This window comes from Odocoileus virginianus, chromosome 5 (genome assembly GCF_023699985.2).
Source record: "Odocoileus virginianus isolate 20LAN1187 ecotype Illinois chromosome 5, Ovbor_1.2, whole genome shotgun sequence".
NCBI classification, from domain to species: Eukaryota; Metazoa; Chordata; class Mammalia; order Artiodactyla; family Cervidae; genus Odocoileus; species Odocoileus virginianus.
Window position 1 is genome coordinate 32,037,593 of NC_069678.1, and position 13,672 is coordinate 32,051,264.

Below are 13,672 nucleotides of genomic sequence, written 5' to 3' on the forward strand. Positions count from 1 at the left end.
GATTTCCATGAATTGGGCCACTTTTTGACCTTCCATGGTTGGCCTCAGAATTGTCATGGTGCTGGTGGGTGTCTCATTTAGCTTGCTGATGTATTACAATGAGTGTATAATGAGGTTCAAGGTCTACTGGAAGTTGATTTCTCCTCCTCCTCCTCCATCTTATACCTATTTGATTCTGATCAGTTATGTTATGTCCTCAGGCTATGTCAGTGGCTATCGGTAAAGACTCTGCCTGCAGTGTGGGAGACCTGGGTTCGGTCCCTGGTTGGGAAGATTCCCTGGAGGAGGGCATGGCAACCCACTGGAGAATCCTCCTGGACAGAGGAGCCTGGCAGGCTGCAGTCCATGGGATCGCAAAGAGTGAAACATGACCGAATGACTAAGCACACATGCTGTGTCATTCTTTTGAAGGTTGTGCCCTGCCCCCTCCTATTTCACTATGAATAAGTAGGCCAGTATTTGCCACTTCACAAAACCCACCTTCATCCATCTCTTCAGTCTCTGGGAGTCAAGCTATCATGAGACTTTGAACTACCACCCTGCTTAATTCTCAAGGCTACATGCATGCTAAGTTGCTTCAGTTGTGTCCGACTCTTTGTGACCGTATGGACTGTAGCCCGCCAGGCTCCTTTGTCCATGAGATTTTTCAGGCAAGAATACTGGAGTGGGTTGGCATTTCCTTCTCCAGGGAATCTTTTCCACCCAGGGATTGAACTTGCGTCTCTTATAGCTCCTGCATTAGAAGGCATGTTCTGTAACTAGCACCATCTGGGAACAGACTCAAGCCTACAGCGTTCACCATATCCTACATTGGGCAATGTAGTCCTTATCTTCTTAAGGCCTAAGGCTCCAAACTAGTGATCCAAAGATTGAATTTGACTCACAGATGGTTTCTTCTCCAATTGCTACCATCTCCATCACTCCCTTTTGATTTTCAACAACAGAACTGAGCATCTACGTCATCGTTCTTTCACTGTTGCTTTTCCTACATTTGTAGTTCACTGTACAACTCCAAAAATCAGATTGTCTAAGTTGAAATCCAAGCTTTAGCTCTTTCCCTGACGCCGCGGAGCCGTGCGGAGGCGGAGGCTCGGGTCATTTCAAGATTCGGCTCCACCCGTAACCCACCGCCATGGCCGAGGAAGGCATTGCTGCTGGACGTGTAATGGACGTTAATACTGCTCTGCAAGAGGTGCTGAAGACCGCCCTCATCAACGATGGCTTAGCACGTGGAATTCGTGAATCTGCGAAAGCCCTTGTGTGTGTGCTTGCATCTAAATGTGATGAGCCTGTGTATGTCAAGTTGGTGGAGGCCCTTTGTGCTAAGCATCAAATCAACCTGATTAAGGTTGATGACAAGAAGAAACTAAAGGAATGGGTGGGCCTCTGTGAAATTGGCAGAGAGGGAAAACCGTGTAAAGTGGTTGGTTGCAGTTGTGTGGTAGTTAAGGACTATGGCAAAGAATCTCAGGCCAAGGATGTCATCGAGGAGTACTTCAAATGCAAGAAATGATGAAATAAAAAAACTGAGTTCTTGTTTTTCAAAAAAAAAAAATCACAAGAAATAAAAAGCAAAAAAAGAAAATTCAAGTTTTATCACCCATTAGTTGTATGGCTTGGTCAAGTTATTTAGCCTTTCTTTGTTTCGGTTCCCCTACCATTAGATTGCAAATAAAAGACCACTGTACTCTAAAGGAGTTGTAAGTATTAACTGAATTAGTGTATGTGTGTCACTTAGAACCATACTTAGCACATTGTAAGTGCTTTGTAGGTGTTTTTATTTTATGTTATTATTCATTATGCTTTCTTTATTATTACTGACCTGACTTTTATAAACGTTTGAATGAGATCAATGGACCAGATCTTTCCACATAAAGTTCTTAGTGGGAATTTTCATCAAAGTAGTTCTACTTTCAGCCAAGTTCTACCAACATTTTTGGCTTTTAACAGCAACAAAAATGTTTAACGAGCTCCTTAGCAGTGAACAGAAAGGTCTGTTGGACTTTTTAGTGGAAGGAAGTGTGAGAAGAATCATCTTTCATTACTTTGATATGAGATTAGTATAATTCAAAAGAAAAAAAAAATCACCCTATCACATTTTAGCAGACCAAAGAAAATGTACCCGGTTTCTAACTAAAATTTGCACAGATTTCCTCACTCTGTTCCTTATGTATCACCAAAAAGATGTTTCTACTACATTGAGAAATTAGCTAAAATTTTCCCCCATCTGTTTCTTAAGATTAATTGTGGCTTTTCATTCTGTATCACTTGTAACACAAGGTAATTTGACTAGCTTCTTCAAGTCTCAGGCTTACCTTGTTAGCTGGCTTGTCAATCATTCATTTTCTGTGGTGAGTCAAAAATATTTTTCACTTGGTGAATAAAATTAGGATATTTCATTTTATTGAACCATTTCAAGTTTCTAGAGTTGAATCGCTGATGTCTTGAGATTCTTTGCACCTGCTTAATTTTGAAATATGACCTTTACACTGCTTTGAAAGTCAAACCTCTAATGGGGAAGATTTTACTTTAATGCACATATTGGCATGTTTCATAGGTTTGTAAGCTCTTTCTTTAATGTGCAGAGAATGAAAATAAATGATTCTTTGACAGCCTGTCAGTCAGAGTTTCATTACCTATGTACAACCATGTTCCTTAGGTAGAAATGGGAGCCAGGAGCAGGTGGATTTTTACTTATTGCTATGACACTTTGTACATATTTAAAAGGCACCGTGGTTGTGGATATAAAAATAGGGTACTTATGGAGACCAGGAGACCTAATTTCAGAAACTGCCTGAATGATCCTGTGATGAAATGGGCAGATCTAACCTAACTTCTTGTCGCCTTATCTTCTGAGTAAATAAATCCTGCTGCTATCCAGGGGAGTGAGGAAGGGCCTTTCTATCAGACTGTACCTTTTTCATTTGCACTGTTCTCCTTATGCAGCTTACTTCAGGAGTGTGGAGACATGTTGGGGAGGTGGAGAGGAAATGGGGAAATCAGGGAAAGGGAACCATTTTTTAATGTGCTTCAGAATGAAAACTCCAGTGAGACATGTCAGAGAACACATTGTCATTCATGGTGTTTGTAGTTGCTAGCTTGTTGTTCCATTGCTAAGCTGTGTCTGACTCTCTGTGTCCCCATGGACTGCAGTACGCCAGCCCTCCCTTTCCTTCGCTATCTCCTGGAATTTGTTCAGACTCAAGTCCATTGAGTCAGTGATGCCATCCAACCAGCTCATTCTCGGTCACCCCCCCTTCTCCTCCTGTCCTGAATCCTTCCTACATCAGGGACTTTTCCAGCGAGTCGGCTCTTCATATCAGGTGACCAAAGTATTGGAGCTTTAGCTTCAGCATCAGTCCTTCCAATGAATATTCAGGATTGATTTTCTTTAGGATGGACTGGTTTGATCTCCTCACAGTCCAAGAGACTCTCAAGAGTCTTCCCTTGAGAGGACACATATAGTTTCTAACTAGCCAGGCCTAGAGACTAAGAAGGTCAAAAGAAAAGAAAAAAACACATTAATTATGATAGATGTGGTTTTATACTAAATTGTTATAGTTTAGATGACCAAAAATAGTACACTTTTAACTTGTGGTTGAAAATAGAGATTGAGGTGATTCAAAGGCTTAGTAATTTTTCTCCTTAGATCATTTCTAAGTGTACCCACCACTTCATAAGAATCAGATGAACTTTCACCTTTAGTTTTGGCATCAACCATCTAATTTAATTTACAGATATTGCCTGCAATGGACTGAATGTTTGTATCCCCCTAAAATTAATATGTTGAGATCCTAACCTCCCTGCCTCAATGGGGGATTTTAGGATAGGATTAGGTTATAAGAGCAGAGACTAAATGCATGAGATTAATGTCCTTATCCAAGAGACCTAGAGAGATCCCTCATCTCTCCTTCATGAGAGGTTATAGTTAGCAAGTGCTAAGAACCAGGAATGAATCAGAAATTGGGTTTATACCAGCCGCTGAATCTGGTAATGCCTTGATCTTGGACTTCCCAGTCTCCAGAATTGTGAGAGATAAATTTCTGTTGTTTATAAACCACCAGTTTATGGCATTTGGTTATGGCAGCCCAAACAGACTAAAACATTGCCAAAGAGCTAGTCTTTCCTGCAACATGATGTATTTATAGTAATAAGAATAGCAGGCTCTGAATTATTTTATATTACTAACTTCCTGATTTTATGTGTTTCCTTAAATTTTCTAAGCCTCAGATTTGTTATTGTATTTAAAATGGGGTTAATAATTTTACTTTGCTGTCAATCAATTATTAGTAAACCTTTGTGGGAAAAAAGCTTGCAAAATATACTGTATTTGAATCATTTATGAAGCAGTGTCTTGAGAAGGGGTCAATTGAGTTACATATGAATGAGTTTAATTTAATTTATAGTGATTAGGGGATGATTTTATTTTAACCCTCAGATTTTGAGATCTTTAGCCATCAGAGACTGCTGAAACCTACATTTTAATTAGACTTAGTCAGGCATGAGAAAGGACGGAATTATCAAAAGAAGAAATGGTATAAGCAATCCCTCTTGTCTCACCTGATCTGTAACAGTTCTCTTGAGGTTGAAACTGTGGCCTTCAGTAGATTTCTCCAGTTGCCCAGCCGGGCATTGTGCACAGGAAGATCTGCCATTTGTGACAATGACATCAGCGCTTGTGGAGTCAAAGCAAGCCACGGGCAAAGAGCGGCACATGTTATCTTTTCTCTTTAAGCAGTTCCCTCTCTGAATGAGAAAAATATGCCTGCCTGCTGTTTCTTGTAGAAATTCTTTTTCCTTAAAGACCAAAGAGTTTTCTACAGACAGGGTGGAAATTGGCATGGTGCACAGTCTCTTGGGGGAGCACCACCTCTCATCTATGATTGTTACTTGGACTGAAGTCTGTTAAGGACACAGGATGTGTTTTAGCTTGGATGTCTGGGGGCTGCAGTTCTCACACGGGAATAAATCACCGACCTGCTGGTAACATGTTACTTGAAAATATACATTTTGCAATGCACCAGCAGAAATATAAAACTCAACCTCACAATCGGAGCATAGAGATTGGGCTTTTTCACTCTCTCAATGACTTTATTTAGAGAAGGATTATCTTCTCTTTGTTTCAAACTGCAGTGATTTCGGCAAACACGCAGGTTCTGGAGGTTGAAACAGAGAAAGAGAATTGGGAGGGAGAGGCACATTGAGCTGGCACGTGGTGTTATTGAACAGATTTAAAGGTATTTTAATCATAGGCCTTTAATGCTATTTTAGAACATGTGTGTTGCTTCCTAGCATGTCTCCTCCCTTTGGCTCCAGCTGCTGAGAAACAGGCAAACTAACACAGTGGATTTAAAGTGAAAGTTAGAGGCTCAGTGTGTCCAACTCTGCAGCCCCATGGACTGTAGCCTGTCAGGCTTCTCTGTCCATGGGATTCTCCAGGCTAGAACACTGGAGTGGGTTGCCATTTCCTCCTCCAGGGGATCTTCTCCAGGGATTGAACCCAGGTCTCCTTCATTGTAGGTGGATTCTTTACCATCTGAGCCACCAAGGAAGCCCATAGGGTATTTAAAGACCCTGCATTTTTGATCCCAGGTGCTAATGATAAAAAATGCAGGATTCTTAAATACACTGCCTGGTGACTCAGTGGTAAAGAGCCAGTCAATGCAGGAGACATAAGAGATGTGGGTTCGATCCCTGAGTTGGGAAGATCCCCTGGAGAAAGGCATGGCAACCCACTCCAGTATTCTTGCCTGGAGAATCCCATGGACAGAGGAGCCTGGCTGGCTATGGTCCATCAGTTCAGTTCAGTTCAATCACCCAGTCATGTCTGATTCTTTGCAACCCCATGGACTGTGGCATGCCAGGCCTCCCTGTCCATCACCAACTCTTTGAGCTTCCTCAAACTCATTCCTTTGAGGGGTGATGCCATCCAACTATCTCATCCTCTGTTGTCCCCTTCTCCTCCCACCTTCAATCTTTCCCAGCATCAGGGTCTTTCCAGTGAGTCAGCTCTTTGCATCAGGTGGCCAAAGTATTGGAGCTTTAGCTTCAGCATCAGTCCCTCCAATGAATATTCAGGACTGATTTCCTTTAGGATGGACTGGTTGGATCTCCTTGCAGTCCAAGGGACTCTTGAGAGTCTTCTCCAACACCACAGTTCAGAAGCATCAGTTCTTTGGTGCTCAGCCTTCTTTATGGTCCAACTCTCACATCCACACATGGCTACTGGAAAAACCATAGCTTTGACTAGATAGACCTTTGTCTGCAAAGTACAGTCTCTGCTTTTCAATATGCTGTCTAGGTTGGTCATAACTTTTCTTTCAAGGAGCAAGTGTCTTAATTTCATGCTGCAGTCACCAACTGCAGTGATTTTGGAGCCCAAGAAAATAAAGTCTCTCACTGTTTCCATTGTTTCCATCTATTTGCTATGAAGTGATGGGACCAGATGCCATGATCTTCGTTTTTAGAATATTGCATTTTAAGCCAGCTTTTTCACTCTCCTCTTTCACTTTCATCAAGAAGCTCTTCAGTTCCTCTTTGCTTTATGTCATAAGCGTGGTGTCATCTGCATATCTGAGGTTATTGATATTTCTCCTGGCAATCTTGATTCCAGCTTGTGGCTACGGTCCATAGGGTCACAAAGAATCAGACAAAACTGAAGTGACTTATCATGCACGCACACTAAGAAGGAGTAAGTTTGCAAAACCATGTTTCTAGAAGAGTGCCCCAGTGATTAGAGAGCTCCATCTCTGCAAAAGGGAGGAAAGCCCTCTGTCTTTATGTTAATTGAGATTCAGAAGTCTGTGACAGGTAGTTCCCTGTTCAGATTCAGCTCATTGATTTGCCACTGACTTTTTCCCCCCTGAAATATGCCTTTCTATTCATGCCATCCTGGTTTCTAGTCTACCCAGTAATTTGTGCAAAAGAGAAGTATCAGACATGCCTGGTTAAGAATCTCTATTGACATTTTGCAGAACAGAACAGATTGGACCTATCTTCTTTCAGTTTAAAGTGTTTGAACCTTCCTAACAGTTGTGAGACAATATTTATTCTTAATCAGCAACTGATTTCATGAGTCTGACGCCATGCAATGTATGTGACTGTGTATTTTTTTTTTTTTTTTTTGTGACTGTGTATTAAACCATGAAAAGCTGGCTATGTTATGGAGCAGAGCTTCAACATGAGGAGATCAAGTGTTATCTGAGAAAGGGGAGCTTTGGGATCATGGAATGGCTCACACTCTATTCTAAGAATATGATAAAATGGCTTAGGAGGAGGCCAAGGCTTTCCATTTCCAGGAAGGCCAGTCAAACTCACAGGCAGAAGGAATACTTTGAGAGTTTATCTAGTGATAGTGGTGGTTGTGGGGCAGGGAGTTCAGAGTTAGTGCAACAAAAGAGTTGTGGGAGGTTGGTTAGGAAGTAGCATTTGTGTGTGACTATCATAGGACATTGGAGAAGGAAATGGCATCCCACTCCAGTACTCTTGCCTAGAAAAATCCCAGGGACAGAGGAGTCTGGTGGGTTGCCGTCTATGGGGTCGCACAGAGTCGGACACGATTGAAGCGACTTAGCAGCATCATAGGACATGGGCTTCTCTGGTGGCTCAGTTATAAAGAATTCTCCTGCAATGCAGAAGATGCAGATGTGGGTTTGATCCTTGGGTCGGGAAGCTCTCTTGAAGGAGAAAAAGGCAATCCACTCCAGTGTTCTTGCCTGGAAAATCCCATGAGCAAAAGAGACTGGTGGGCTTCAAACCACAGGGTCGCAAAGAGTTGGACACGACTGCAGCGACTGAGCACATCTTAGGATGTTAAATACATTTCACCAACTTCTGCTTGTTTTCATATTATTATTAAGGAGCCACAGGGAAAGGTTTGGGTAATGCACCTTTGGAGTATGTGTATAGAATCACCTTGGGAGCTTATTAAAAATGCAAAGTCCTGTTTGCATCCTCCAGACTTTCTGGTTAAGCAGGTTGAGTGTGGAGCCAAGGAATTTGCATTTGAAATGATCATCACAGGTAATTCTAATGCAAATAATTTAAGTAACAGCATTATGATTTCTGAAGGAGAATAAAGCATCTAATATTTTTGTTGGGATTATAACTCATCACTAATCCACAAATATTCAAGAATAAAAAACAAGGAGGAAAATCAACTCTAATATCTTATTGTATAATTTGATTGTAAGTTATGGGAAGGTAGTTAAAATTTTTTTAAAATTTTAATTGGAGGCTAATTACTTTACAATGTTGTAGTGGTGTTTGCCGTACATTGACATGAATCAGCCATGGGTGTACATATGTTCTCCATCCTGAACCCCCCTCCCACCTCCCTCCCCATCCCATCCCTCAGGGTCCTAAATTGTGTCAGATGATTCAAACAAAATAAATTTTATTTAATCTTTAATATAGCAGAGTCGGTTCACATTACATCATTTTGCAGGGGGTGGAAAACACGCTGACAGCTGTTGAGTAACTTGTCCAAAATGATATATATAGAAATTATCAGGGCCGCTTTAGGTTCTTCACTTTCCCCATTATACTTGTGCAAGTTTATCTACCATGACTTTCATTCCAGTGCTTACAACAAACCTCAGATCTGTGTCTGCAACCTGGAGCTCTCTTGGGTGTTCTCCAGCCATGGCCTCTTTGACGTCCTTACCTAATTGTTTTCCAATCATTGCAAGTTCTACATATTCTCAATTGTACTTTCTGTCTTCATCTCCATGTCTGTTTCTCCTTTTCTATCCTTGTGTTCAGTCAGTAGGCTCTACCATCTACCTGTTGGTCCAAGCCAAAAATCACAGAGTTCTTTTTATTAAAGCCATTAAATCTCTCCTGATCCTATGTCCTGCTTGTCCTTATTGCTAACCTGATAGTTCAGTCCAGCCTCATGTCTTGCCAGGTGTATCAGTTATTGCCTGCCACATAACACAAATTTCCCCATAACCTAGTGGCTTAAACTAGAAATCATTATACTTAACTTACAGTTATGTGGGTCCCCCAGGCAGTACTTTGAGTCTGGACAAGTTTGGCTAATCTCGGTTAGGCTTTCTCTTGTGTCTGTGATCTGCTGATGAGTCTGCTGTTGGCTTAATGATCCATAACATCACTTACATAGCTATTGGTAGATGAGCTCTCAGCTGGTTGGCTAGAGAGAGTTCTCTCATTCTTAGGAGCTTGGGCTCATCCTCGTGGTGGTGTCAGGATTCCAAGCGCAGTAAGAGAGAACAAGCCCCAGAACACAAGTACTTCTCAAGCCTTGGTTTGCATTATATTAGTGAACGCCATCCAGAGCCTCTAAGTCGCTGTGCCGAGGCACTACCTGAGGTTGTGGGTAGAGAGTGAGGAATATTTTGGATCCAGTTTTGTCAACTTTTACCCTGGGACTTAATAATAGCCTCTTAACGTATTCCTTACTACGTCACTACGTGGTGTGTGTTAGTTGCTCTTTGTGACCCCATGGACTGTAGCCCACCAGGCTTCTGTCCATGGAATTCTCCAGGCAAGAATACTGGAGAGGATTGCCATTCCCTTCTCCAGAGGAACTTCCCAACCTAGGGACTGAAACCTGGTCTCCTGCATCACAGGCAGATTCTTTACCATTTGAGCTACAGGGAAGTCTTAGGGATTCCTTTAATCTCCAATACAGCAGTGATTGGTCTATCAGGCTATAATTTGCTTAAAACCTTACTGGCATACTATGATTCTGAATGTTCTAAAGTCTAGCTCCTTAAATACTTACAAGGTACACTATGATTTGTATTCTATCTCTTCATGCTTTGGCTCTCTCCCTATTATACTCTTAATTTCTCTTGGTTACTCAAATAGCCAGATTTAGTTTCCCAGTGGAGAAGGCAATGGCACCCCACTCCAGTACTCTTGCCTGGAAAATCCCATGGACGGAGGAGCCTGGTAGGCTGTGGTCCATGCGGTTGCGAAGAGTCAGACATGACTGAGCGACTTCACTTTCACGTTTCACTTTCATGCATTGGAGAAGGAAATGGCAACCCACTCCAGTGTTCTCGCCTGGAGAATCCCAGGGACGGGGGAGCCTGGTGGGCTGCCGTCTGTGGGGCCGCACAGAGTCGGACACGACTGAAGTGACTTAGCAGCAGCAGCAGCAGCAGCAGCAGTAGCAGTCTCCCAGCATGCTCACATTGGTCTCCTTTTCTCTTCCTATCTGAAATGCTTTTTTACATTTCCCTCCCTTCCCTTTCTTTGTTGAACTAACATAATTATCCATGAATCTGAGCTTAAAAATCCTGTCTTCAGGCCTCCTTTACCTTCTGTGGATATTAACACTCATGCCTTACTGTAATTATGTGTTCAAAGTCTGGTTTTCCTGTGAGAGTGAGCGTGTAAGCCTTGTGAGGTCTGGGACCATGTCATTTTACCTAGTACTGAATCTCTAACATATAACACAGTGCCTAGTACATAACAGGTGTTCAGTAAATATTGATTGAAACAACAAAACACCCCTGACTTGTCTGATTTCAGAACTCTTCTTCCTAAGATACAGTGAAATAGACTCAATTTGCTGATTCTGCTTCTTTTGCTTATAAACTTAATTTACTTGTGTTCATGTTCTAAAAATGATTTTAGTAATATAGGGGGAAGGGAAATCTATATTTTATATTTATATATAATAATACATGTGGACTTCCCTGGTAGCTCAGCTGGTAAAGAATCCACCTGCAATGCCTGAGACCCTGGTTTGATTCCTGGGTTGGGAAGGTCCCCTGGAGAAGGGATTAGGCTACCCACTCCCATATTCTTGGGCTTCCGTCATGGGTCAGATGGTAAAGAATCCACCTGCAATGTGGGAGACCTGGGTTCAATCTCCGAGCTGGAAAGGTTCCCTGGAGGAGGGCATGGCAACCCACTCCAGTATTCTTGCCTGAAGAATCCCCGTGGGCAGAGGAGCCTGGCGGGCTACAGTCTATGAGGTTGCAGAGTCAGACACAACTGAGTGACTAAGCACACACACAATACATATGGAACAATATTATTTATTTATAGCATTTGGCTTTTTGAACTACACAACTTTGAACAGCATAGGTCCACTTATACATTGATTTTTTTCAAAAGTAGTAGTACTGCATTATTTGCGTCTGGTTGAATCTGTGAATGCGGAGGAACTATATATGTATGGAGGGCTGACTATATGTTATGCATATTTTGGACTACATGGAAGGTCAGCATCATTTACCCTGTGTTGTTCAGGAATCAACTGTATATATTTAATAAAATTAGTAATTAAATTTAATAATTTAGAAAATTCACATTACTTCTTATTTAGGGGTCAACTGCAAATGACATTTTATTTCAATGGATTTTGCTTGCATCCCAGCCTCTTTGAAGAGAAAAATAAGAGTGATTTAAGGTGAAAGGGATTGGACCCTTCCAAAGGGAGCTTAGATAATTTCAGTCATCTGAGAGCAGTCTTACCCATGTTACCTAAGCTATGGTCTGTTGTGGCCTGGACATTTTCCAGGTAGGTCAGTATCATGAAGATTGACCAAGGTCTGCTCTCTAGAGGTCATTCAACTCTGGAGGCCATTCTAAAAGTAATGGAAAACCTACTTGGGAAATAAAGTTCCAAGGCCTTTGTGTTCCTTGACTTACATAATTTCAGAAGTTTAGCCTGTGACCTGCACATTTTGTGTCAGGTGAAGCTGCCACATTGAAGCTCACAGTAGATCTGATAACTCTGTTACTATAAACAAAAAACCCAAAAAACATTTTCAGAAGTCTTCTCTGGATGCTAGAGAAAATCAAATAGTTTTTTTTTTTAATCAAAATTATCTTTATTGCCATAGAAAGTTAAATCACATATAATTTATAAAAAACTATTTAGTTGGAAATATATAGAGTGGTTTTCAGCCTCTCCCCATATGCTTTACCTTCCAGGAGTTCTCAGCTTTCTTATCAGTGAAATGGAGACATTCATAATCTTATACTATATATGATTACTATGGAGCTAATAGAATATTTTTGAAATAACTTCATGCAAGATAAAGTGGTATTCATTCATCACATATTTTTTGAATTCATATATTTCACACCTTGCAATAGGCCCCAAGGAGACATATAAAACTGAGCAAGAGTCCTCATTCTGATTGAACTCACAGTTGAAGGAGGTGACAGATGAGGGCAAAACCATAATATGAGCTGAGTGAAATGGAAACATTACAGGTCGGGGAGCAATTAATTCTGTCTAGAATGTTTGCAGAAGAGGAGATTTTGATGTGGGCTTGGAAGACAGTTAAGATCTCACAAGAGGGAGAAGACAACAAGGCATTCTAGTCAGATATCTACTTAAAATTTGTAACAGGAGATCACTCTGTTTTTAAAACAATGCTAAGTGGCAGGAAGATACCCAGAAGGCATATAAAAGAGGTTTAACTGTGAGTTTTATTTATTTATTTTTGCATTAAGAGAAGACAAGCTAAAGTTATAAAACAAAGCAGCATCAAGGACAACTGAAACAGAACAATAAGAAATGAACATCCAGTGCAGGAAATAGTAATCTGTGACATTATGTAGCCCCTAAAAATGCATGAAGGCTCTGAGGCCACCCCCAGAAACTTCATGAATCAGAAGAAGATGCTGCTGTCTTATTTCATGATCAGGCAAGTGAATATGTCGACCGACCCAGAGATTTAAAAACAAATTAAAAGTGCCTAACAACAATATTTGGTCAAGGATACATTCAAATGACTTTTACAAAATAACTTCAACAACAGTTTATGAACTAAGCAGAAAAATGGGAGAATAGCTGAGTTCTAACTAGAATTATTATCAACACTCTGTGTCATAGATGTAAAGGGCCATTACTCCTTTATACCCTCTTAGCCATTTTGTCAGGCGTCTTCTGAGATGGATGAGTGTTCTGATTTAGTTTTAAAGATCTAAATCTGTGAAAGACAAATTCAAGAAAAAAAATATTTTAAAGATAAAGAATTCAGAATCTTAAGGCAAACACACACATATACACACAAGCTTATTTCCTACTTCCAGACATATTAAGTTAAATATCAGACATATTGTTTAAATTATCCAGATGGACCCTAGTGAAAGTGTTGGTCATTGAGTGGTGTCTGACTCTTTATGCCCCCATGGACTGTAGCATACCAGGCTGCTCTGTCCCTGGGACTTCCCAGGCAAGAATACTGCAGTGGGTTGCCATTTCCTTCAGGGGATCTTCCCAATCCATGGGATCAAACCCACGTCTCCTGCATTGGCAGGTGGATTCTTCACCACTGAGGCACCAGGGAAGCACTAACTGTTCACTTTAGAATAGTCAAAAAGTGATTTAGGAGAGAGAGCTGAAAACTTGTTTCTCCTTCAGAGAGAAGTATTTCCAAGTTTCCTTTGGAAATGAGTAGAGGGGAGAAGGAGGTCTGACCAAAACCTTATTTTACTGGCTTAAAGTCTCGGAGGTGCTGGGTCAATGGAGGTGCTGACCCAATGCTGGGTCAGAGGTGTACTAGATTTGTTCCTCATATAACTGTGTTGTCAAGACAAAGGAGGTTTGAGAAAACACTGGACAGCTGAAACAGTGAGGTTCATATTTATATATTTACCTTTAAGTCTTCCCCACTAAGCTAATCCTCTTAATGTTTCTTTTCTTTTCTTCTACAAAACAAAAAACTTTTATTCGGTC

At 41.0% G+C, this 13,672-nt stretch overlaps 1 protein-coding gene across 1 annotated transcript; it reads left to right on the forward strand.

The window, feature by feature from the left end:
• The first annotated feature begins 1,107 nt into the window (after positions 1-1,107).
• On the forward strand, positions 1,108-1,559 carry LOC110149512 (small ribosomal subunit protein eS12-like). Its single transcript, XM_070467156.1, has one exon. The coding sequence runs from the start codon at positions 1,133-1,135 to the stop codon at positions 1,511-1,513; it is 381 nt and encodes a 126-aa protein (XP_070323257.1). The 5' UTR covers positions 1,108-1,132; the 3' UTR covers positions 1,514-1,559.
• The last annotated feature ends 12,113 nt before the right edge of the window (positions 1,560-13,672 follow it).